The 25585-nt window shown below is 42.5% G+C and overlaps 1 protein-coding gene across 3 annotated transcripts in view; it reads left to right on the forward strand.

The window, feature by feature from the left end:
• DPH7 (diphthamide biosynthesis 7) overlaps window positions 1–20447 on the forward strand; it is a 174653-nt gene extending 154206 nt beyond the window's left edge. For all 3 annotated transcript variants that reach the window (XM_069241378.1, XM_069241377.1, XM_069241379.1), the window contains 3 exons: window positions 12271–12336; window positions 13498–13670; window positions 18545–20447. In XM_069241378.1, coding sequence (XP_069097479.1) covers window positions 12271–12336; window positions 13498–13670; window positions 18545–19002 — 697 coding nt within the window. In that variant the 3' untranslated portion in view covers window positions 19003–20447. The remainder of the gene's footprint in view (window positions 1–12270; window positions 12337–13497; window positions 13671–18544) is intronic.
• The last annotated feature ends 5138 nt before the right edge of the window (window positions 20448–25585 follow it).

Consider the following 25585-nt stretch of genomic DNA (forward strand, 5'->3'; position numbering starts at 1 on the left):
GTTTCAGATCATTGTTTTTAAAATAGAGTACTGCTCGCGTTTCAGATGCCTCGAATAAAGCATTACACAGGCATTTTTTAGTTTTTTAAATAAAGTTAGTTTTTGTCACAAACTTGATGTCTGTCTGGTTGTGCCTAAGATGGCAGTATGTAGAGAGAATTGTGCCTTCAAGACTGCTGCTTCGGCTGCCAGGTCACAGAGGATTAAAGTGCGACGCTGGGTAGCAGAAGGTACGCATTGTGGCTCTTCGTGGGCAGGGTAACACTGCTCATGCTGGGTGAACGTCAGCCGCTGTGACCCACCCCAAATAAGCTCAAATAGCAAGTGAGAGTAGCTGGTTTGTATGACAGAAGACAAGCACAGACAATAGGCCTGAAAAGGTCTAAAAATATACAAAATGATGATGGCAGGGTACTAAAGTGATAGTCAGGCCGTGAGCTACTGACATGGTGTCGGCGAGCTACCAGTGGCTCACGATCCACCGGTAGGAGACTCCTGCTCTAGTGGCTGAATTGGCATAACACGTATCTCGTACGCGTTTTTTTGTGTTTCCAAATTGAAAATGTATCATTTTATAAAATGTGTTCCAGGAACATGAATGTGCTCAGGCGTTCAACTTTTATAAATTCAGAGCGAATACTCATGATAGAGATCTCTTGTTGAAGGGAAGTAATCTTTTCTTCTCCAATTTCAGTCTTTCAGAGATTAACATGCTTTTTTAAATATTTCCCAAAGTGATGCTAAGGATCGCCAGGTGGTTTGTTTGACATTGGCGGTCAGCAGCACAGTTAAAATGTATTCTGCCAGAATATCAAGTGCAAAATATCTTCAGGCCTAAAAATGTAAATCTAGAATTTTATGAATGTAAATATGTCTGTAAGTATAGGTGTACTGTACTTAACTGCATCCTATGTACGTTGACTATACATATCTAAGGATGGTAGATGTGGAGTTAAGAATAGTAAATCCAGACTTCCCTGTTTGCACTTACCTTCACAATGTTTTGGTTTTCGATCTTTATTCTACAATATTTTTCCATACAACATTTTGTGCTTGTTCTGACACATAACCTAGTTGCAAACGTTGTGCTTTTGTGCAGCTTATAAACTCCATTCAAACCCATCCTTCTTCAATACCATAACAAAATATTTTCAAGTGTCTGCTTAAAGGGAGTTCTTGGTGAAGAGTTTTACAACATTTAAAAAAAATGGCACAGGTGCATCTTGCCCCTTTTAAACATGCAGAGATGATGACCTTGAAACTAGCGAAAGTAAACCTATGTCTAAACACACCATGATAGGTCTGCCAGATGGAACAGCACTTCTGTGTCGGGTATCATCATCATCATACAGCCTTTGTCTGCATTCCTTTCACCATTGTCAACAGGGAAAGATAAGCCGAGCACAATGATTTGTGTGTTGCAATCAGGCTCAGCATTATCACCAAATTCTCTAGGTACACCATTGTGGCACCTGTCAATTTGCAGGATCCAGCAAACATTTTAGCCTCCTTGTGTAATGTTACATTGAAAGGAGGGAATACTTTCCATTTCTTCTCCAGCTGTGAATAACAAATCAAACAAAAACATGAAGCGCCCATCTCTGAGGTTAAAATACACAGCTTACATGCAACCCATGGACAGATGTAGCCGCAGCAGAGAGACAACTCTGCCAACTGTCTGAAAATTGAATACTGTGGCTTGCCTTTTGAGGCACAAAAGAAGATTGTGGTGTAAGATGAAAAACATAGGATGTGAGGGTAAAATGCTGGAGAACATATTGATAGCACCATTTGTGTCCGCTAAATCCAGTGATTATGAATATTTGTCAGCTGAGCAGGGAATAACCACGCAGACATGAAAATACCTGGCCTCTTCTGACTGCTAGGTCTGGACAGATCTACTGACATTTACAGTGTGCTGTTTAGCAGCAGGTGGTGAATGTCATTGGGGGGAGGGCCCCACAGCAGTGCTGGGGTTTGAGAGGGTATGGATGGGTGGGGCAGGACCAGGCATGGGGATGGGGGGGGGTTGAGTGTTGCGTGCTTCCTGAGTGCTGTTCCAATAGGTCGTGTGCGGTGAGAACTGAAGCTCTGCCCTGTGCCTTAGCCCCCTTGCCCCAGTGGTTTTACTAGGTACAAATTAACACCTGCTAAAACCAGGTCTGGTGTTCCCACACCTGTTAATCCCAAATAAACACCAGACAACTTGTAGTCTGGCTAAATGGCATTCCACCAGGGTAGTGCTCTGCCTGACTCATGAAAATGCCATATGTGACCCTTTTCAGTCTTTAGGTTGAGAGCTGTTAAGTCTTGCCAGCAAATGTACTTTCTACTCTACAAGTAACAACCTATTCCACATATGAGTCAGCAGTTGTTCCATTGACCACACAGTACTTGGAGAGGGGCACCCCATTCATGGCCAGAACACTAACGGAAAGATATCTGACAGCTCAAGGCTACTTTAAATATATGTCACCACTCATTGCATATCATCAATGCTCATATCCATCCTGGGAAAAGAAAATATCAAACAGTTGATATGTCATATTTCTAATATTTGGTTGTGCCATCAGTTTATGGAAAAGACACCCATCCTGACCTTAGACATCACAACAAATACAATGATTTCTGGTGGAGCTTACAGGGGAAAATGAAACCACTGAAATTCTCAATAGGCAGAGCAATATTCCATTAATAAAAGCTGGATGCAGCAGTGATTCAAAACATATTACAAGTACAGGGAGTTCCTGTGAAACAACTTTTTTTGCAAATGTAAAAAAATAAATGATGTGACTTTGCTTTTAGGTACCACACAATAGGGTTATGGTTAACAAATCCTGTATGGTTTCCCTTTCTTCCGCCCAATCTCTTTGATTCCGCACACTATTAGAAAATCCAATCCATGGCTGAATTGAAGTTCTCCTTATAACTTCAAAGTTTAAGAATCATTTTGATTTTCAGCTGCCACTGAAATAGCACCTGCTTTCTTACTAGCCATCATATAACTTCTTGTCCACAGATCTCACTTCTCTGTTTTGAATCAAGAAAGACTACTTGTGAACTGTTATACTTTACAAATCAACTGAATTCTTCTCTATGAGCAAAGAGGGTATGTGTTTTTATGGAAGAACTAGTGCTGGAGAAGAAATTAGTTTATTTCAAGATGTAGAGCTCCCTATCAAATATCAAACAATGTCATGTGGGACTCATTCCCCATTAGAAAACTAATATATCCATAAGAGGTTTCAAACAGATTAATGTAATGCATTTGATACAATAACTCAGTTAGTCAACAACAGTCTTGTACTTGCACTGTTAAGAAAACAATCTGTATGGTCTGTTAAAAAAGGGGAAGACAAAACAATAAAGGTGCTGGACCAAAAACTGTTTAATCTTGCATATATTATCTTCATATACATATACCAAGGTGTGACAATGTGAATCAATAGTGCAGACGACGCAAGGTGCAACAAACATGGTTAAATAAAAGACAATCATCAAAATGTTGGAACACTGGATAATCTCCATGGTGGTGTATACTTCGCAGGTCACAAGTCCTTAAGAAGGGTTTTGGAACGATCTCTCCACGCTTTTGGCTCAATTTCTGTTATCCACCGTTGGGAATATTGTCTACATTTCGACCCCTTCCAAATTCCAAGGGGCTCCTCAGGACACTGTCACCAGACTATCACATCTATGAGGATGAAAGGAAAGAAACTGGGTCTCAACACCATGTCTACATCTAAGTGCCTCTGACAATTGTGCTTCAAAAGGAACACTCACCCCTCAAGATCTGGATGTATACAGTCAACTCCTAAAGGGTACAAGGATAAACAAAGCAAAATTTGAGTTTTTGCTGGGTGAATGAGTCCCACGTGACGTTGTTTGTTATTTTATAGATAGTGACCCAAGTCCCGTGGACATATGTGGTTGTCCTTGTCCTTGCTCCAGCATTAATATCTTTTATAGAGTCACATGTGACCCTTCATAATCTCCAGAGAGGCAGATTCATGTATCTAATAACTAGGACAGTGCTTCAACTACATTTTAGGAAATCTGTGCACTTGTGTTAACTTGTGATTTATCCTGCTTGAACCTACACTCACTAATACCATTACACATCTGCCATCTTGGTAAAAGACCAGGTCTTGACATTGTCTTGTGGTCATCTTGTTTTGCTGTCAAGGTTCCATTTTCTTTGGTAATGTGCAACCTTGCCAGATGTTACTTAATCCCATCAGCATTGTGTCCATGCATCAGGTAGCACACTGGCAAGCTCGTCCGCACTGACACACAACCAGCTGTGCCAACCAGATTACCTGAGCCTCTTTCTCAAACTGAGTTTGTTAACAAAATGTATTCTCTCAGGCTGCTGGGTCCCTTAATCCCATCCCATACTATTCATGCTCTCAAAGCCTAAAATCTTTATCACACTATTGCTTTGCAGATAGTACTTTTCTGTGGGTACAGGGATGGCTAAAATTAATCTTATTTCATAGCTTTTTTTGTGCAAGTTATGTCTGCAATAAAGCATATATTTCAAATTGCAGACCTGTTCTCCCTCCCAGTGTTTGACAGATGATAGTGCTCCCTGACTTGTTGCCCTAGTACCTGATATCTTTAAACTTACGAGAAGGAAAGGACTGACAGAGTGTGAGGGGCTGATGAGCTGTCATCACTCATCAGTCTATACCTGTTCAAATGATTCAGACACAGTTTTAGAATGAAACTGACTCTTTCTGCCTCACTTGCAGCCATTTGACTGTCCGTTTTATTCTTACTTATAGATCATCTAATATGGCCCCTTCAAAACTGTTCTCTTTTACAGAAGAGATTGCAATGCTAGCAATCGCCGAGCAAAACCCTGTAGTTTTTGTAAGCTGTTGCCAACTCAGTTTCCCTGAGTTCACCAGAAAACATTTCAATCATATTCAGTTTCTGTAATTCAAAATGTTTGGATCGCACTGTCATTGGCTACGCCAAAAGAGAATATATTGTTCGATGGCATGTGTAGCTGCAGATACACATGTTGTGCATAGTCCGCCGTCCGGTGTTGGGTCGGAGTGTTACAGGTTGTTTTTCTTCGAAGAAGTATTTTCGAGTCCCGAGACCGAGGGACTCCTCCTCCTCCTTCGTTCCATTGCGCATGGGCGTCGACTCCATGTTAGATTGTTTTTTTTCCGCCATCGCGTTCGGACGTGTTCCTTTTCGCTCCGGGTTTCGGGACGGAAAGATAGTCTTAACTTCGGAAAACTACGTCGGTATTGTTTCGCTCGGGATCGGGTAAGAATAGAATCGACACCGAATCGTGAAGAGCTCCGGTAGCCCTTCGGGGTACTTTTGATCCCCCCGTCGTGGCCTGGTCGGCCCGACCGCGTGTAACATCGTCACTGATGGAACGGACCCCGTTCCGATTCTGTCCTAAATGCCACAATAAATATCCATATACAGACCAACATTTGGTCTGTAACTTGTGCCTGTCGCTCGAGCACAAGGAAGAAACGTGTGAGGCCTGTCGTGCGTTTCGGTCCCGAAAAACGCTCCGTGACCGGCGAGCCAGAAGATTGCAGATGGCGTCCACGCCGACAGGACACCGAGAGTTCGAGGGACAAGGAGAAGAAGAGGAAGCCTTCTCCATCCATGAATCGGACTCCGAGGAATTCGATGTCGAAGAAACCGTGAGTAAGACGTCGAAGCAAGCACCACACAAGAAAACAGACAAGGCCCAGGGGATGCCACTGCCAACAGGCCATGGCTCAACCCATAAAGTAGGTGACCGTCCATCGGCAGCGAAAAAGGCCGAACTGGTGCCGAGATCGTCCGACTCGGGTCGAGACACAGGCACGCAGCAATCTCGGGACCGAGAAAGTGCTGCCGAAAAAGATCGACGCAGAGACAGCGGAACCGAAGCTGCTCGGCGCAGAGACAGCGGCACCGAGGAAGATCAAAGCCGAGAAAGCTCGACGCCGAAAAATAAAAAATTCGCCTCGGAGCCGAAAACAAGCAGAGACACAGTTTCGGTGCCAAAACAACCAGCAACCGAACCAACTGCCAGCTCAGATACAGAGGAACAATCACTGTCCTCTCAAATGCGCAAACACAGATTTGAAGAAGAGTTACAAACCACTGATGTAGACCACACACAAAAGCGGATCTTCATACAAAGTGGGACAGGGAAAATCAGCACTCTTCCCCCAATCAGGAGAAAAAGGAGACTTGAGTTCCAAACTCAAGAACAAACACCACAAAAAATGGTGAAGAAGGTAACTCCGCCACCCTCTCCTCCACCTGTAACTCACATATCACCGGCACAGACTCCGTCACATTCACCGGCTCATACCACCATGAGCCAAGATGACCAAGACGCTTGGGACCTATACGACGCCCCAGTATCAGACAATAGTCCTGAGTCGTACCCTACCAAGCCCTCGCCACCTGAGGACAGCACAGCGTATGCACAGGTGGTAGCTAGGGCAGCAGAGTTCCATAACGTGTCGTTACACGCAGAACCTGTCGAGGATGACTTCCTTTTCAACACCCTCTCCTCCACCCATAGCACCTACCAAAGCCTGCCTATGCTTCCAGGAATGCTAAGGCACGCAAAGCAGATCTTCAAAGAACCGGTCAAGAGTAGAGCGATAACTCCAAGGGTGGAGAAAAAATATAAAGCACCGCCCACGGACCCTGCTTTGATCACCTCACAACTGCCACCAGATTCAGTCGTGGTAGGGGCAGCTCGCAAGAGAGCCAACTCGCACACATCAGGCGAGGCACCACCTCCGGATAAAGAGAGCCGCAAGTTCGACGCAGCTGGGAAAAGGGTCGCAGTACAAGCTGCAAACCAGTGGCGCATCGCGAACTCTCAGGCGCTCCTAGCGCGATATGATAGAGCCCATTGGGACGAGATGCAGCATCTCATCGAGCATCTGCCCAAAGAATTTCAAAAACGGGCAAAACAAGTGGTTGAGGAGGGACAAAACATCTCCAATAACCAAATACGCTCCTCTATGGACGCAGCGGACACAGCTGCAAGAACAATAAATACCGCAGTAACCATAAGAAGGCACGCATGGTTGCGCACATCTGGCTTTAAACCGGAAATACAGCAAGCGGTGCTCAATATGCCGTTCAATGAACAGCAATTGTTTGGACCCGAAGTGGACACGGCAATTGAGAAATTGAAAAAGGACACTGACACAGCCAAGGCCATGGGCGCACTCTATTCCCCGCAGGGCAGAGGCACTTTCGGCACCTTCCACAAAACAACTTTCAGAGGGGGGTTTCGGGGTCAAGCCACACAAGCCAGCACCTCACAATCAACACCGTCTACCTACCAGGGACAGTACCAAAGGGGAGGCTTTCGGGCCAGTACAGAGGAGGACAATTCCCTAGAAACCAGGGAAAATTTCAAAGTCCAAAAACCCCTACAACCAAACAGTGACTCACAAGTCACTCAACCCCTTCACACAACACCAGTGGGGGGGAAGACTAAGTCAGTTTTACAAATCCTGAGAGGAGATAACAACAGACACTTGGGTCCTAGCAATTATCCGACATGGTTATTGCATAGAATTTCTCCAACTCCCTCCAAATGTCCCACCAAAACCACAGAATATGTCAAAACAACATTTAGACCTTCTAGAACTAGAAGTTCAAGCATTACTACAAAAGGACGCAATAGAATTGGTACCATGTACACAAGTAAACACAGGAGTTTACTCACTGTACTTTCTAATACCAAAAAAGGACAAAACACTGAGACCAATCCTAGATCTCAGAACACTAAACACCTACATCAAATCAGAACACTTTCACATGGTCACGCTACAAGACGTGTTACCACTGCTAAAGCAACAAGACTACATGACAACCTTAGATCTAAAGGACGCGTATTTCCACATACCGATACATCCCTCGCACAGGAAATACCTAAGGTTCGTATTCAAGGGAATACATTACCAATTCAAAGTGTTGCCGTTCGGTATAACAACCGCACCAAGAGTATTCACAAAATGCCTAGCAGTAGTAGCTGCACACATCAGAAGGCAGCAAATACACGTATTCCCGTACCTAGACGATTGGCTAATCAAGACCAACTCCCTAACAAAGTGTTCACAACACAGATTGTCATACAAACCCTCTACAAACTCGGTTTCTCCATCAACTACACAAAATCTCACATTCTGCCGTGCAAAACACAGCAATACTTAGGAGCGACAATCAACACAACAAAGGGAATAGCTACTCCAAGTCCACAAAGGGTTCAAAATTTTCACAAGGTTATACAAGCCATGTATCCAACACAAAAGATACAGGCAAAGACGGTATTAAAACTCCTAGGCATGATGTCCTCATGCATAGCCATTGTCCCAAACGCAAGACTGCACATGAGGCCCTTACAACAGTGCCTAGCATCACAGTGGTCACATGCACAGGGTCACCTTCTAGATCTGGTGTTGATAGACCGCCAAACATACATCTCGCTTCTATGGTGGAACAGTATAAATTTAAACAAAGGGCGGCCTTTCCAAGACCCAGTGCCACAATACGTGATAACAACAGATGCTTCCATGACAGGGTGGGGAGCACACCTCAATCTACACAGCATCCAAGGACAATGGGACGTACATCAAACAAAACTGCATATAAATCACCTCGAATTGTTAGCAGTATTCCTAGCGTTGAAAGCATTTCAACCCATCATAACCCACAAATACATTCTTGTCAAAACAGACAACATGACAACAATGTATTATCTAAACAAACAGGGGGGAACACACTCGACACAGCTGTGCCTCCTGGCACAAAGATATGGCAATGGGCAATTCACAACCACATTCGCCTAATAGCACAATTTATTCCAGGGATCCAAAATAAACTAGCAGACAATCTCTCTCGAGATCACCAACAGGTCCACGAATGGGAGATTCACCACCAAATTCTAAACACTTACTTCAAAATTTGGGGGACACCTCAAATAGACCTATTTGCAACAAAGGAGAACGCAAAATGCCAAAACTTCGCATCCAGGTACCCACACAGGCAGTCTCAAGGCATGCTCTATGGATGAACTGGTCAGGGATATTTGCGTACGCTTTTCCCCCTCTCCCTCTCCTTCCATATCTAGTAAACAAATTGAGTCAAAACAAACTCAAACTCATACTAATAGCACCAACATGGGCAAGACAACCTTGGTACACTACACTACTAGACCTGTCAGTAGTACCCCATGTCAGGTTGCCCAACAGACCAGATCTGTTAACACAACACAAACAACAGATCAGGCATCCAAACCCAGCATCGCTGAATCTAGCAATCTGGCTCCTGAGATCCTAGAATTCGGACATTTAAACCTCACCCAAGAATGTATGGAAGTCATAAAACAAGCTAGAAGACCATCCACTAGACACTGCTATGCAAGCAAATGGAAAAGATTTGTTTGCTACTGCCATAATAATCAAGTTCAACCATTACATGCATCTCCAAAGGATGTAGTGGGATACTTACTACATTTACAGAAATCAAATCTAGCCTTCTCTTCCATAAAGATACACCTCGCAGCAATATCTGCATACCCGCAGATTACCCATTCAACTTCACTATTTAGGATACCTGTCATTAAAGCGTTTATGGAAGGCCTAAAAAGAATTATACCACCAAGAACACCACCTGTTCCTTCATGGAACCTCAACATCGTCTTAACAAGACTCATGGGCCCACCTTTTGAACCCATGCACTCATGCGAAATGCAATTCTTAACGTGGAAGGTTGCATTTCTCATTGCCATCGCATCTCTAAGAAGAGTAAGTGAAATTCAGGCGTTGACTATACAAGAACCTTTTATTCAAATACACAAAAATAAAGTAGTCCTAAGAAGCAATCCAAAATTTTTACCAAAAGTTATTTCGCCGTTCCACTTAAATCAAACGGTAGAACTACCAGTGTTCTTCCCACAGCCAGACTCAGTAGCTGAAAGGGCACTACATACATTAGACATCAGAAGAGCACTAATGTACTACATTGACAGAACAAAAGAAATAAGGAAAACAAAACAACTGTTTATTGCATTTCAAAAACCTCATACAGGAAACCCAATATCAAAACAGGGTATAGCCAGATGGATAGTTAAGTGCATCCAAACCTGCTACCTTAAAGCAAAGAGAGAACTGCCCATTACACCAAGGGCACATTCAACCAGAAAGAAAGGCGCTACCATGGCCTTCCTAGGAAACATTCCAATGAACGAGATATGTAAGGCAGCCACATGGTCTACGCCTCACACATTTACTAAGCACTTCTGTGTAGACGTGCTATCCGCACAACAAGCCACAGTAGGTCAAGCTGTACTAAGAACTTTATTTCAGACTACTTCCACTCCTACAGGCTGAGCCACCGCTTTTGGGGAGATAACTGCTTACTAGCCTATGCACAACATGTGTATCTGCAGCTACACATGCCATTGAACTGAAAATGTAACTTACCCAGTGTACATCTGTTCGTGGCATTAGTCGCTGCAGATTCACATGTGCCCACCCACCTCCCCGGGAGCCTGTAGCCGTTTGGAAGTTATCTTCAACATTTGTACATTTGTAAATATATTACTTAAACCTTAGTTGGTACATACTTATTCATTCCATTGCATGGGCACTATTACTAACATACACAACTCCTACCTCACCCTCTGCGGGGAAAACAATCTAACATGGAGTCGACGCCCATGCGCAATGGAACGAAGGAGGAGGAGTCCCTCGGTCTCGGGACTCGAAAATACTTCTTCGAAGAAAAACAACCTGTAACACTCCGACCCAACACCAGACGGCGGACTATGCACAACATGTGAATCTGCATCGACTAATGCCACAAACAGATGTACACTGGGTAAGTGACATTTTCATTACCCCACACATTTGCATTGCGATTGGTACCGCAAAAAAGACAAATATTACTCCTGTTCTCAAATCTTTACATTGGTTACCCATCCTCTCCAGACTAGCTTATAAGGCAATGCTGTGCATTAATTTCATATACGAAAAACAATTAATATAGCCAAGTCTCGTACTCTGGCTCTCCCTTTCATATTCTATTGTTCAGTGTTTCTTTAGCATCAAGAAGTTAGCTTTCGCTTCCTAGGAAAAAGTCATCAAAAATACAGTGATCATTTTGACTTAATGCAATTACACATAACACAATAATGTAAAGAATCATCAAAAAAAAAAGTGCTCCAGTGAACTGTACTAAACGTGAGATCAGTTGTGCAGTAAGTGATAAAAAGAAGCATATAGAAAAGTCCTCACTGAGTTTTATACAGAACAGACTCAAAGTTGGAATACCGTTCAAAGCAGAAGCCAATAAATCTATATCTACATGCTTTAGGATTGACATTTCAACCCCTTTATGTATGACATTTTATTGGAGTCTTCATAAGGACAAACAGGTAGCACCTATAATGAGACAAAGACAGAATATCTGTTGAAAGGGTCGCCACACTACCTTGTGGTCCTTTGATAATCATCTGTACACGTGTCCCATTTACCAAGAACGGTAAATGTTCTAGGTCAGAGAAATTTATCAACCACCCCCTTATATCTCACAATGTGAGTGATATTCTGGGAAACAAACATAACAATAGAAACACTACGGTTTAAATCATACCTGTTATATGTGTGGATATACCTCTCAAAAACCTATAGGAGATGCAAAATTCAAGACAATAATCCTGACACAGCAGTTATCAGAATGTATTGTGCAGAACCAGATCACAAAATGGTGTCAAGAGTAGTGTTTTGCCTGGGATGTGCAGGCTAGCTTGGCTTGCTGTGAGGTAGCTTCTGTTTTTTCATACAGTAGATACCCAGGTTCCTAGGAATACAGGGTTGCCCCATATTGATTTTGTAGTAGAACTACACATATTCTTGTTGTTCAATACTTGCATGTTAAAAAGAATAAAACTAAGGAGCCTCAAGGGTCATGTCGTAGATCAACATAGCTCTAATTGACTGACTGGAAGAGGAAAACAAGTAGCTTGAAATGGAAAGGCTGTGTACATGTGGGATCATGCAAATTGTTGTGTTAATTGATAAACATAACAGAAAGAGTGAGATTCTTAGTCTGATAGTGGGGCGTATGTATCAAAAGGCATGTGAATCCACAAAATTATGCATGCTGTAGAATCACACTAACAATTACTAATTATTTTGTTTCTGTCTTTACATCCTTCTATGGCAAGCTGATCTTCAAATACTGTTGCTTTGTGTTGTGTTTCCTGTTTAGGCACACAATGGGAGTGTGCAGCATCCAGAGCAACCCCCACATGGAGAATATACTGGCAACTGGGAGGTAAAAAGCACTTATGTATAATTAAAGTATATTGTAATGAATCATCTGTCATGAAGAATGTCAGTCGAGGCCGTGTGCATCCATTCATGCTTGTGTGCACATTTTATGTTTTCTTTTTGTCGTGGTTAGAAGCCCTGCTTCTTTTGTACAGATTTTCATATGTAAAAATAAGTCTTTGCCATGAAGGGAATGAAGCAGCTGAATCTTACTACTGCTTCTTCATAGACCTTGTATTTATAGCTTGGATGAGGCACTCGTGGCTCATGGAGCCATACAGTACTCTGCAAGGGTGTCGTATCTGCTGAACGCTTACTGTTTTAACAAAGTTCTGGCAGATCTTGTTGCTACGCTGTGCCAGGGGCTTCCTGTACGTACAGTGACAATGACTATCCACTGGCTACTGTAAATGTATCATTTTAATGCAAAAGGCTTCAGAATATTCTGCCTAAAGCATTTAGCTATATTGAATATGCTACACAAATTGAGGAGTGGTATCTGTTTCTTACCCAACAGTTGTTTGTTGATATAGCTTACTTCTTCTAATGTATAGGTGGTTTCCATACCAGTTTTCTTTCTAGTTAGCCCAATATATCAAAAGACTTGGCAGGCCTATTGGATAATGTCTGCCAGCATGAGATTTGAAAGGTATTGACGAGTGATGATGGCAATTCATTGACATTGTAGTTCAAGAAGTAGGTAGTTTTCTTAATTAACTTTTGCATACTGACCTATCAGTAAGAGAAGTAGACTGGTGCATTAAACCATCATGTTGGAGAATGATCTGGATTACAGAACTGCTTTAAATCAAGAAAGAGATCTTATCTGAACATGGCATCAGATTGACAACTAAGCAAGCTGTGACATGGAAGACTGGGCCACTTTATTGCTGTTTGATTACATGACTAGTTACAATTTAACGCTCATATCCTGTGCAGGATAATTATGTAATTGATACATAGTAGCACTGCAGTGCTACCGTTTTTAGCAAGACAAACTATCCATTCTCCTCCTTCGCTTAAACGTGTTCATAAAATTATCTGTGTGGTATAAATTGGTCCTTAAATTATTGCAGTGCAATGCTATGGAATTAGTGGTCTAATTGGGGCTGTGTGATAGAAGCTTGTTTTCAAGTATACAATAATTATCCGGCTTATGTTTTAGCTATGATGAGCATGTTCTCTTGTGGGATACAAGGCAAATGAAATGTCCCATGGGTGACACCCATGTCGAGGGTGGAGTCTGGAGGCTGAAGTGGCATCCCACACATGCTCACTTACTGCTGGCAGCTTGTATGCATAATGGTTTCCATATCTTGAATTGCAAGCCTAGTATGGGTGAGTACAAACTGGTTTATTTTTTTGTGTTTTTGCTTCTGGAGGCCTCAGAGATGCTTTAGCTTTGGAGCTCCCAACAATGCTCTAGCTTTGGAGGGTCCACCAATGCTTTAGACCTGAAAGGACATACATGCCCTCATTTTGACACTGGCGGTATAAACCGCCTACCACCGCTGTGACGGCTGCCAAAAGACCGTTGCTGCGGCTACCAGCAGTCTGCCGCATTAGGACTACAGCTGGATTTCTGCCAGGAGAATGGTGGAAATCCGGCTGTGGCCATGCCGGCAGATGACTGTAAGGTGGCGCTACTGCCACCAGCAGCGCCACACCAGTAGACCGCCAGCCAGCCATATAATGACCCATAATACGGCCTGGCGGTGTTCTGCTGGCGGGCGCTGCTGGTGGCAGCAGCACCCCCTCCCGTCTCCTGCCAGAGGACCCCCAGAACACAGGTAAGTCGGGTCTCTGACAGAGGTGGGGGGTGTTGTGTGTGTGTGTGAATGTTTGTGTGTGCGTGGATGCAGGTGTGTGTTGCGTGTTGAATGCGTATGTGCATGTATGGAGGTGTGAGTGCGTGTATGTTGTGTTATGGGACTGCGAGTCTGCGTGTATGTATGAAAGTGTGTGCGGATGGATATATGGATGCATGTGGGAATGGGTGTGTGTGTGAAGGGGGCGTGAGGGGGGCTTTGGAGAGGTGGGGGGGGCTAACTGGTGGGGGGAGACCCCTATCAGTGACAGGGAAGGAATTCCCTGTTACTGATAGTGCCTACTGCCATGGTTTTCGTGGCGTTAAGAAAACCACGAAAACCATGGCATTAGGTGGGGTCATAACCGCAGGCCGAACAGTGACGGCAGCCGGGCTAGAGATGGATATCTCCAACCCGGCAGCTGTGACCGCCGTGGCGGTCGTCCGAGTGGTACATTGTCATAATATGGCGGTAAGTACAGCCAGCCTGTTGGCAGTACTTAGTGCCATATTATCGCCGACCGCCGGGGTCGTAATGACCCCCACAATGTTTTAACTCTTGAGGGTCATGCAATGCTTTTGCCATAAGTGATGCTTTAACTCCAGTGGGCCAAGCAGTGCTTTAGCTCTAGAGGGCCAAGCTGTGCTTTTGCTGTAGAGGGCCAAGTGATGTTTTAGCTCTTAGAGGTCCATGCGTTTCTTTGGTTCTTAGAGGTTCAAGCAATGCGTTAGCAATTAGGGCTCAGAGCGACATATTCATTTTTAGGGCTCAAAGCAATGCATTAGCTCTTAGGACTCAGAGCGACGATTTAGTTCTTAGGACTTAGAATGATGCTTTAGCTCTTAGGACTTAATGCGATACCTTAGCACGTAAAGCACAAAGAATGATTTAGCTCTTAAAGCACAAACGATAATTTAGCTCTTAAAGTACAAACAATGCTGTAGTTTTTGGGGCTCAGTGATCATTTTACTTCTCTTCATAACTAACCTCTTATTGATGACATGATTACAAGAAAAATGGTTAATGGTTACAGAAGAAAAACTGGAGAAAGAATTGTAGTGCAGTGTTTGGTAGACCACTTCTTTCACCTACTTTGAGAGATAACCAGTACTCCTTTATTAACATGAGACTGGATTGAGAACACTTTCCTCTCTGGAGAGTAATGTTACTATAGTTACCCCTTCCACATTCCAGAATCAATGTTCTCTGGATTGCTTGATCTAGATATTTAAACCTTTTTTTATTTAACTTTTATAACACTGTATACTCTTACAGCAAGCAGTGTAGTGTTGACATCCTATTCAGGCTTTACACAGTTTGAATTGTTCTAATTTACTTATAGGGGGAGTTCAATGCAAATATTGTCTCTAGAGCAACACTTTTCGATTATTCAGCAGGGGTTCCTAAGATATGATCCTACTCACCCTTGAATACCAAAGGTGTTAAATTACATAGGAACTTGTCCAGTTCTAATCTATGGCATTTAGCTGAAATTTTTGAACAAATTGGCCACCAAATTCCAACATAAACTGGGTTGGATCTTGGGACTACAGTTGATTATATCTTTCTCACCAGTACAGTCCCATCCTAAGTTCAGTCCTTGTGGCACAGTGGCCAGTGAATTTAGTGACCATAATTCAAATTTTATAACCTTGAATTTCCAATTAATTGTAAGAGGAGTATCAAGACTGAAGCAAGTAGCTTAGCACTGAGCCACCAGAGCCTCGGGCAATGCTGGAAGATGGTAGTATGACACAATGTTTTAACAACCATATCAGAGCTAACATTCCTTGAAAAAATAAATGCTTGGCCTATGACATTTAATACGACCACTCAATCATCAAAGCTTTTATCGGCCTTAGCCTTATTTTTACAAAAGCCTTGTTCGCCCCATGAGAAAGTATAACTCTGATGAACCCAGCTGGTTCAATAAGGACTGGAGGGTCACCAAGAGATGCCCGAGGTAGGCTTTAAGTAGTTATCCCAGGGATCAAGACAGTATCCGGCTACTTATCAAATCTCTGTAAAGAACAGGAGGCTAAAGCTAAAAGGGAAAGCCTAGGTGAAGTTGATTAGTTTGTGTTCTAATAGAGACACAAGCGTATTTTTGGAAAACGTTTTACTCAGTCACTAAACACAGGTGCGGATGTCTGCGGTGTCGCACACATTAAGGCAGCTGACTATGTTCAATGTTTCAAGTCAGTCTACCATCTGGATGGTCACTTGTACTGGATAGTGGAATACCTGCACATATTTATCCCCTTTCCATTACGTTTGAGCCACAAGTGGTGACCAATGCGGTCTTACGTAGCCCCTTGGGCAAGGCCCCTGTCCTGGATGAGGTCTCTCAGGACCATTACAAAATACCCAGGAATTCTGGACCTCTTATCACTAATGCCATTCACTGAGCCTGTAGCTTCATAATTACACCCTCATGGGATATGGCTTTAATCGTACCAGTGTTTAAAAAATGGTAATAAGCAAGAACTATGCTGTTATAGACCTATCCCTGGATTCTGTGGGTACAATAGCCGTCTGGTTTAACTTGCAAAGGATTTGAAGTTAGGTAGAGGACATTAATACCATATCTGAGGCTCAATATAGTTTTAGAACTAGTTTGGGCACAATAGAACAATGTGTTAGCCTGCATCTAATAGCAAATATACTGTTGCCAAGTGGGCTAACTTGTTTTTATAATTCATGGATCTTAGCAGCACTTTTAACCAAGTGAACCGATTAAAGCTGTGGGGTATTTTGTCAGGCATGAGGGGGACGGACAAGGCCTTAACTGATTTCTTTCTTACATATGGCCCAGGACGTGAACATTCTGACTCATTTGCACTAAGGAGGGGTTTTCGTCATGGTTGTGTTTTTGGCCCAATATTATTTTTATTGTATATTAACAAGCTCAGTGTTTTTTGATTACGCATTGCAAGGACATGCTGATGGTGAAATCTAGACCTGTCCATGTTTTGATGTATGCGGACAATGCTGTTTTAATGTCTAGAACAGCCTCAAAGCATTGATGGACTTTTTGTGGTATTCATGGATAATTTAGATCTGGAAACTAACTTCATTAAAACTTAATGTGGTAGAACCAGCAGTAAAGTTACAGCTATTTCCATCAAGGGCAAGAATGGGGGCCAAGGTGGCACATTTCCCATATTTGGATATTACCTTAACTCCTCGAACTCACGGACACAGTGCCTTTCTACTCGGTGTATGAAACTCATTCAAAATGTATGTTCTTTATTTAGTTTTGCCTGTAAGATCGGAAACAAACCAATCCCCCCTCTTCTAGAACTATATAATCACAAAAGTATTCCAAATTTGATTTACAGGGCGACCCATGCAGACTATGTAAGTAGAAGAAAGTAGTTTTTATAGGTAGCTCTTGGGGTTTCCACCCACCAGCCCACATTTTTCCTGCATGATAAATTAGGTATGGGTTATGTGGAGGACAGTATTAAATTAGCACCCTTACTAGTATGGCTGTCTGTGTGGAGTAATTCCCAGGCTTCATTGAAATGATCTATCATCAAAAACTGCCTAGCCTGTGACTATGGTCTTTCGGTACCTTGGTTACAGTAGATTAAATAACTAGCCATCTTGCTGAGAAGGCCAGGCCTATTTACTAGCCTGCAAGGGACATCAGATGAGGATAAAGCATGGGTTAGGGAGAAGTTGGAGTTGAAGTCATCTGTACAGGCAGGAAATGGAATTGAAGAAGTCATCTGTACAGAAATATGCAATAATTTAAACAATACCAGGCCCAGAGCGGTATTTGACTTTTGTCTATCGGAAAGATCTCTGCTCACCAGATTTTGCTCTGGTTCCATTCAAAGCCTTTATGCTTTCGTTTGGCCAGTATGTCCCTGTAGCGATTCTAGTTTGTCCATGTGATGAATCCCCCTCTCAAACATTATTGCTGTCTTTTTTTGCACATTGTACAAAGATTTAAGTAGTCAATTTTTGATAGGCAAGTTTTTTTTAAAATGTAAACCGGCTTTGTTGTATGTAAAGTTGTGATGAGCTTCTTAGAATCATTTTTAAAACGGAAATCTTTGATTTTCTAAACTTGGCTCTGTCGCTTTGTAATTTGTCTTTGGACCATGGTATGTTGACAAATTATTGTGTATTCTTATCTTTCCTATACTTTTTAAATATCAGATCTGTATTGATATTGTTGTGCCTTTATGATGTTGTTTTACTAATTGAATACCGATGTGTCTCTGTCTATCAGTTCTTCTTTATTAGCATGATTGGATTGAGAACACATTTGTACAAAATAAATTGTAAGATACAGCTTTGCTTCAGCTGAGCACCAAATATATGTCTCAGTCGTGGGTCACTCGCTCAGAACATTTATAAATTTTTTGCTTTTCTGTTTATTCTTTCTTGCAGCTAAAGCAGCAGGCGAATGTCCCATTTTGTCATCTTATGTCCTACACAACTCCTTGGCATATGGAGCTGATTGGTCTAAAATCTCTCTGGCAGATTCCCAAGCCTCTAACCCAGAGACTGCATCACTTGACTGCAGTAGCTCAGAGAGTAATGCCGTAGCAGGGAGTGATCGGAAACTAGAAATGCAAGTTCAGAACCTGAAGATTTCTTATGAATCTCCCACTGGCAGCTTTGACTTGATTGTTGAGGATGAGGATGGTGTGTATGTCCCAGAAGCTGATTTTGGAGCAAATAAGATTAGCACCCTGGATTGTGACTCCCAGTGTGACCCAGCTGGATGCATAACAAGTCAAAAAGAGCATAATGTACTTGCAACCTGCTCATTCTATGACCACGTCTTACATGTTTGGAAATGGGAATTCAGTACAACCGAGTTGTCAAGTGCAAATCTTTCTTAAAATTCTTAGTAAATGTTATTTGCTATTTTTTTAACAGAAGAAGTTTTTCATAGACGTTCAGGTTTGATAAAAACAGGGTTACTGTCTGTGTATGTGCACTGTAGAGAAGCTCAGATAAATCCTGTAGTATAGGTCTTCATCCTGGGTTTTAATGGATTTTACTCGTGTGCCATTGTGGTCTGTTCATCACCATCCTGCATTTTGGGATGCCTTTGGAAGTATGAGTGAAGGTGGTTTACAATAAACAGCCAATCTCTTTGCAAACAAACGACCTTACCTTTGGTTTACTACTCTCGCCATTCACAGAAACATGTGGGTTTGAATTAACTTCTAATGCCAAGTAAAAAACTAGCTTCAGGTGCACTACTATTGTGCAGCCACCCGTGCTAAAGATGCTGGCCACTCTGAATATTCATTGTAAATTATGTGAGATGGGTTTTACCAGCGTTCATGTTTCATAAAAAAGATTGTGCACAGATAACGTCTTTTATTTTAGCATTAATCTTATCTTCCTTTAGTGACAGGCTAAATTACCTGACAATTGGCTAATGGTTTTTACTTAAGAGAATCTGGAAGGTAAATTTCTCTGTGGTGTATTCTCAATTTATTTCAAATATAGTGTAAAACACTAACTGTGTTACGTGGCAGACTAATTAATATAAGAGCTGTTAATATGCATAACAAACCAGGCAGTCAACTGCAAAGCCATCAGATTATAAAACAAGCAGAAGGTCAAAGTGGCTCTTCATTCGTTTGTGCCAAAATAATAAGACTGCTTGCATCAGCTTTGACAGCCATGCCCAATTGTATTACGTTTTGCACCCTTACCCAACTTCCTAATTAAGAAGAAAGCTACTCAATTTAAGTTAGTATAGAGCTGGGTGTAAAGTGATAAATTAAAAGCCACATAGTCTTTTACTATCAGATATTGAATGTTTTTGAATATGATACAAAAAAGCAATCCAGTGATTTTGCCGGATTACCATCAACTTTTTATTAAAATAAAAAAAAAAATTTTTTTACCGTACACTAACAAAGGACATCAAGCTATTATCTGATCATATGGTATATGCCAATGAAGGATGGAAGGTTGGGTGACAGCAGAGATGTTCTAGAAAACGTTTTAAGTCTCGGGTGACACTGCCTACCAAAAGGTCTGTGCCAATATAAAAACTATGAATTTATATAACCCAAAATCGGTTTACATGAATTTTAGGTGTGCTGTTTTGTTGTTTTATAAACATAACAAAGAACAGGATACAGGTAGGGCTGGTGTTAAATTTCCAAATTACTTAAGAAAAGTGTGAGCAATAAATACATTTCTCTAGTGGAAAATGTTTGAAATGTAAATTGTTAACTAAAATGTTTAGCTTGAAATGCTTACTGGTTTACAGGAAATGCAAAAATAGATATTTTACTAGCAATAAAACTATTTGAACATGAAACTGTCTTTTGCCACTTTCTATTGTAATTTAATTGGATTGTAGTTATATAGTACTTACTACATCCCTGACAAGGTGTTGAAGAACTCAATTCTGGGCAGCTGGCTATTCAGGAACCCAAGGTTAGTGGTTAATCCAGTGGTTATTGGTATGGGAGACCAAGGGAGGTCTTCCCCGACCGCAGGATGACAATTATAGCAGCTACCTGATGTGCTCGCTGGCAGCTGCACCTTCTAAATGCAGTCCCAGTCGCTGTGCTCAACATGTAGAGAAATTACCCTAATTACGGTGGTAGAGGCACCAGAACTCCTATATATAATGTGGTAGGTTGTACACTCGGTGTATACTTTTTAAAAGAAGCTCAGCTGTGCTACGGCCTTCTTGTAGAAGGTGTTGGTGTATTATCGGCAGTTCACTATTATGTTCTATCACCTTCAGTGTTTCCACAGCATCGTCATGACCGGACCTATATTCCACAGCATTTTAATTCTGCAGAGGCTGTATGGGATGCGCAGAAATGGGTCCACTGTGATTGGTTTTTGACGTGCAAAATATGAGGATGTTTCATGTTATTCACACTCATGATGAAAATGATCTGACAACTGCTTGCTGGGCAGAATATTACTGATTCATGTCATTCTTGGTCTAATGATTGTTATACAATACAGTTTATTTTTATATATAGCTTGTTGTGCAGTTCCTTTTGTGGTCTATTTGTTGTGTTACTAGTGTTGTGTGTGTTGTGCAAACGCTTTACACATTGCCTCTGGGATAAACCTGACTGCTCGTGCCAGGCTACCAAGGGGGTGAGCAGGGGCTATCTTGAGTGTTTAGCTCCTTTGCCCTGACTGGAGTAGTGGTTGCTAAGGTGGTGGTGCCTACCTTAGCCAACCAGAAACCCAATTTCTAACAATCTAACATTAGAAAGAAGAGCTAAGAACAACAAACTAATTCTGTTAGATGAACATTTGTTGCTTACAATATTAGATCATACTAACCACACCATTTAAGAAATAAAAGGATAATAACTTTTGTTAACTCCAGCTAGGAAACAGTTTTTCATTGTGAATTGCAAGGCCCTCATCCAAACAAATTATTGCATGCTTCATCATTGGCCATTCCCACACTCAAACGCATGGTAGTTCAAGTGGTAATACAACCACAATTAATGGAAGCAAGGGTGTTTTATGTGAAGGAAAAGGAATCTCCCTGTGCCAGAGGAAAGAAGTGAATATAAAACAGTCTTGGATAATCTGATGTAATTATTTACTCCTGGTTATCTCAACTGGATTAAAAACATAAAGTGATGGAACATAGCTATTAGTAATCTTTTATCCACAATGATCTGCGTGTTTTAGCTGGGTTCACAGAGCCTTGGGAGTCCACGGCTTTCTTCAAAACCTATATAAATGTAGAAGCCTACAGTGATTTTGGTAATTGTTATGTGTAAAAAATATTTTTGGTAGAATCAGTATGCACACAATGATACCTAACAGTGGAGATACTACATTACCCACAAAGAACACAAAATGTGTCATAGGAAGAAGTCTTCTTCCTGATATTGGCTTAAATCTGTACCTTTAAATCCAAATGGCCCAGACACTTCACCAGACATGACATCCCTTACCTATCAAGACCAGCTTCAAAGGAAAGCTCCTCATTTACAGCTGTGGAAGGAAAAACAGCTGAAGCGATGAATTGACCTTTTGCTCTGTGTAGATGAGGTCTAGCATATTTATCTGAGATCTTGCAAGCCTCCTCTTCGGTGAAGGAGCCCTTGCTTCCATTCAACAGAGCTGTTTTTTATATTCTTTTGGCTGCATGGGAAAAAACGTTTCAGACCCAGCCATCCAGAAGCCATGTGCCTGCCCTGGGTGATCATGATTTGTTTTGTTATCTCATCCTTCCCCATAAGGTTTTGTGGTCCAAGTTTCCTCCGTAAAGCAAAATCTGAATGTTTTTCCCATATTTCCTCCTGGTACAGACAGAGCAAAAGGGCAAAAAGGTCTTCACTTTTGGTAGCTTTGCCATCTGCACTGCTTATGCAGGCTGTCTTCTGGACTGCAAAGTTCATCATTTATGGGTGTAACAGAACATTCAATGATCATTGTACTAGACCAAATGAAAAAGCCACTGAAGGATCTTTTCAGTAATGGATTTGAACCTTCAAATGAACCCTGGATTGTGCAGACACTGTTGCTTCTTCCATGGGCAAAGTGATCATTCTGTCGGCACATTTAGATACAAGCTCCACGTTCTTCATAGGAGATGTTTAAGCCCTACTTATGGACCTGCCCTTTGATGGCACGCTGCTTTTGGTGACAAGGCAAATTCCTCAAGGCTTAACTTCAACGCTAGTAGACCAATGGCTTGCTGGCTGGTCCTAGCCAATACAGCTAGATAATTCCATTTACCATATAGGAAATTTCTAAGCAATCCAACCCAGGCAGGGGCAGCTTCCTCAGCCAGTCCAGAGATGGCAGCAACAATACTGTTCATTTCATGGAAGGTATGTGGCTAAGGGACACCATCCCCAACAACAGATCTAGTCTCTGCTATCTTCTGGCACTTCTGCATATTTAAAGCTTCCTTCTCGCCACTTAAACCACCATTTTCCAGTGTATAGGAGGGTCACCCATTTTTTGGAGATGATCATTCCACCAGGATGTGCTCTCTGGTACAAGCCTCAATTTTGGAGGCAGAGATTGTTTCCGTGCTTAAGACTGGGGCCTTCTGAACAGAAGAACAGGGTTCTAATCACTTTATTTGGTTCCCAAGAAGGGCAGGGATTTTAAGCATATCGTGTATCCAGGAGACTGTACTTGAGCTGAATCTTGGTTGCCCTGAATCCGGCAGATTGAATGGTGCTTTTGAACCCGCAGCATGCCTGTTTCCATCTTCCAGTTCTTCCTGCCCACAGATGTCACTTGAGGTTCACAATGGGAGCCCAGCACTATCACATCATTGTGCTCTCAGGCAGACTGACTACTGCTCCACAAGTCTTTACAAAAGTGCTGACAGTTGTGGGAGCTTCACTGGATTCCATGTATTTCCATACTTGGATAATTGGCTGGTGAAAGCGTCTACAAGAAGGCTAACATCATAGGGGCCTTACTAAATATGTCTCATGTAGGATTTTGCTTCACAGAGGGGTGCAGATATTTGTGTGATAATTCAGAGGTGTCTGACTCAGACTCTGATCTAGGTTCTACAGATCTTGTGTATGCTCTGTTGTGCATCTTGTTAGGGCCACATGCCAGGCAAGGGCTCTTCAGTAGTGCCTGAGGTCACTGTAGCTCCAGCATCAGGTAAGTCTCAGTGCTCAGGTACATATCCTCCACTTGGTTCATCTAGATCTACACTGGAGGTCCGATCCTTCCAACTTTTTGGTGGGTTGTCCTTTCAGGCCTCAGCAGACTGAGACTACTGATGGCATGGATGTCTCCTCACTGGGCAGAGGGGCCCATCTGGGTGACATGATGGCACAGGGCCTTTGGTTCGTGTCGGAGCAGCCTGTGCTCATTAAAATGCGTGATCTGTGGGCAGTCCAAATTGCAATGAAGGCATTCCTCGCTTCCATGTCAGGAAGCAATATTCAGATTATGATAACACACAGGCCGGTGTGGGATTGTGAACTATTCCTCAGGAGGAGATTCACCTGTAGCAGTCGGCGCAGTGAAGGGGTATCTTCCTGATAGTTACTTTCTCTTACTTGTCTCTCTGTGGACCACAAGTGGGAGTTGCACCTCAAAGTAATTTCCCGACATTGGGATTTCAGTTTGTGGATCTGTTCGCTGCCCCCGAGACAGGAAGAGGCATATTTATACTCTGTTTGTGCCGAATTTGCGTCATTTATTTTAACTCAAATCTGGCGCAAACTTAACTCCATATTTATATTATGGCGCTTGACATGTTTAGGGTCAAAATATTGGAGTTAACATAATTTTTTGCCTGCGGAAAACTACCTTGCGTCAATGAGATCCAAGGTAGGTGTTCCCGGGCAAAAAATGACTCAAAGGCCCTAGCGCCTTATTTATCCTCCTGTGCAAAAATCACACACGGGAGGAGGAGGGCCTTAAATAATGTTGCTAAGCCTCCCTAGCACAACTATTGAATGCCTGGGTCAGGGCAGGGGTTAGAGGACCTGTGGACCTTTTTCCATGGTCACAGACCATGGAAACAGCCCACAGATGCCCTTCTCTGCCCCAGGAACACCCCCACCCACCTGCACCCACACCTGGAGGACACCTAAGGATGGGGGGGAACCCATCCCAGGTAAGTCCAGCTAAGTATTTGTAACTTTTTTTTAAGTGCCATGGGGGGGGCTAACTTGGCAACATAAGTCCCCTGGGCATGGCCATTGGGCTGGGGGGCATTGCTCCTGTCTTTACTAAGACAGGAGTCATGTCCATGGGGGTTGTGCGTCAAAAACATGACGCTAGTCAGGTTAGTCTTTTTTTTTTTAACTCTAACCTGACAAGCGCCATTCTTTCCCTCACAACCTCCAGTTTTCCCTATGCCTCCCCTACCCAGTTAGCGTCATGTATTTTGATGCTAACCGGGCCTTAGCGTCGGCTTGTGCCATTCCCTAAATATGGCGCCCGTCTGGCGCCAGGAATGGCGTAAGTCGGCACTATACTTTTTGACGCAAACATGCGCTAACGCAGGCTTGCGTCAAAAGGTATAAATATGGGCCGAAGTGTCCTCAGTTTATTGCCCTACACTTCCCTCCGAATGGTTCCTGGGAAATATCTTTAACTTCAGCTGATCTCTGTGCACTGCACGCATTTCTGCTTGTTCTGCTCTTTACAAAAGTCAGACAAAAGGTTTGGATATGATACTGTAAGCTATTGCCACTCAGAATTCTCTCCCTTACAGGGCAAACTTGTTCTCGCAGCAGGATGGTGACTTCTTCCACCCTGATTCCCAAACACTATGGTTGCACACATGGAGGTTGAGCGCTGCAAGCTAGCCTTTTGATTTCGTGCTAAAATTGCAGACATCATCTTGGTGGCCAGGAAGCTTGGCACACAAAAAATATGGAGGTTGCTGGAATTAATTTTATCAGTGGTGTGAGTCACAAGTTCTGCCTTCATGTGTCTTCCTGAAAAACTTTAGATCGATACTAGTTTTTCGTGTTT

Source organism: Pleurodeles waltl, chromosome 6 (genome assembly GCF_031143425.1).
Source record: "Pleurodeles waltl isolate 20211129_DDA chromosome 6, aPleWal1.hap1.20221129, whole genome shotgun sequence".
Lineage (NCBI taxonomy): Eukaryota > Metazoa > Chordata > Amphibia > Caudata > Salamandridae > Pleurodeles > Pleurodeles waltl.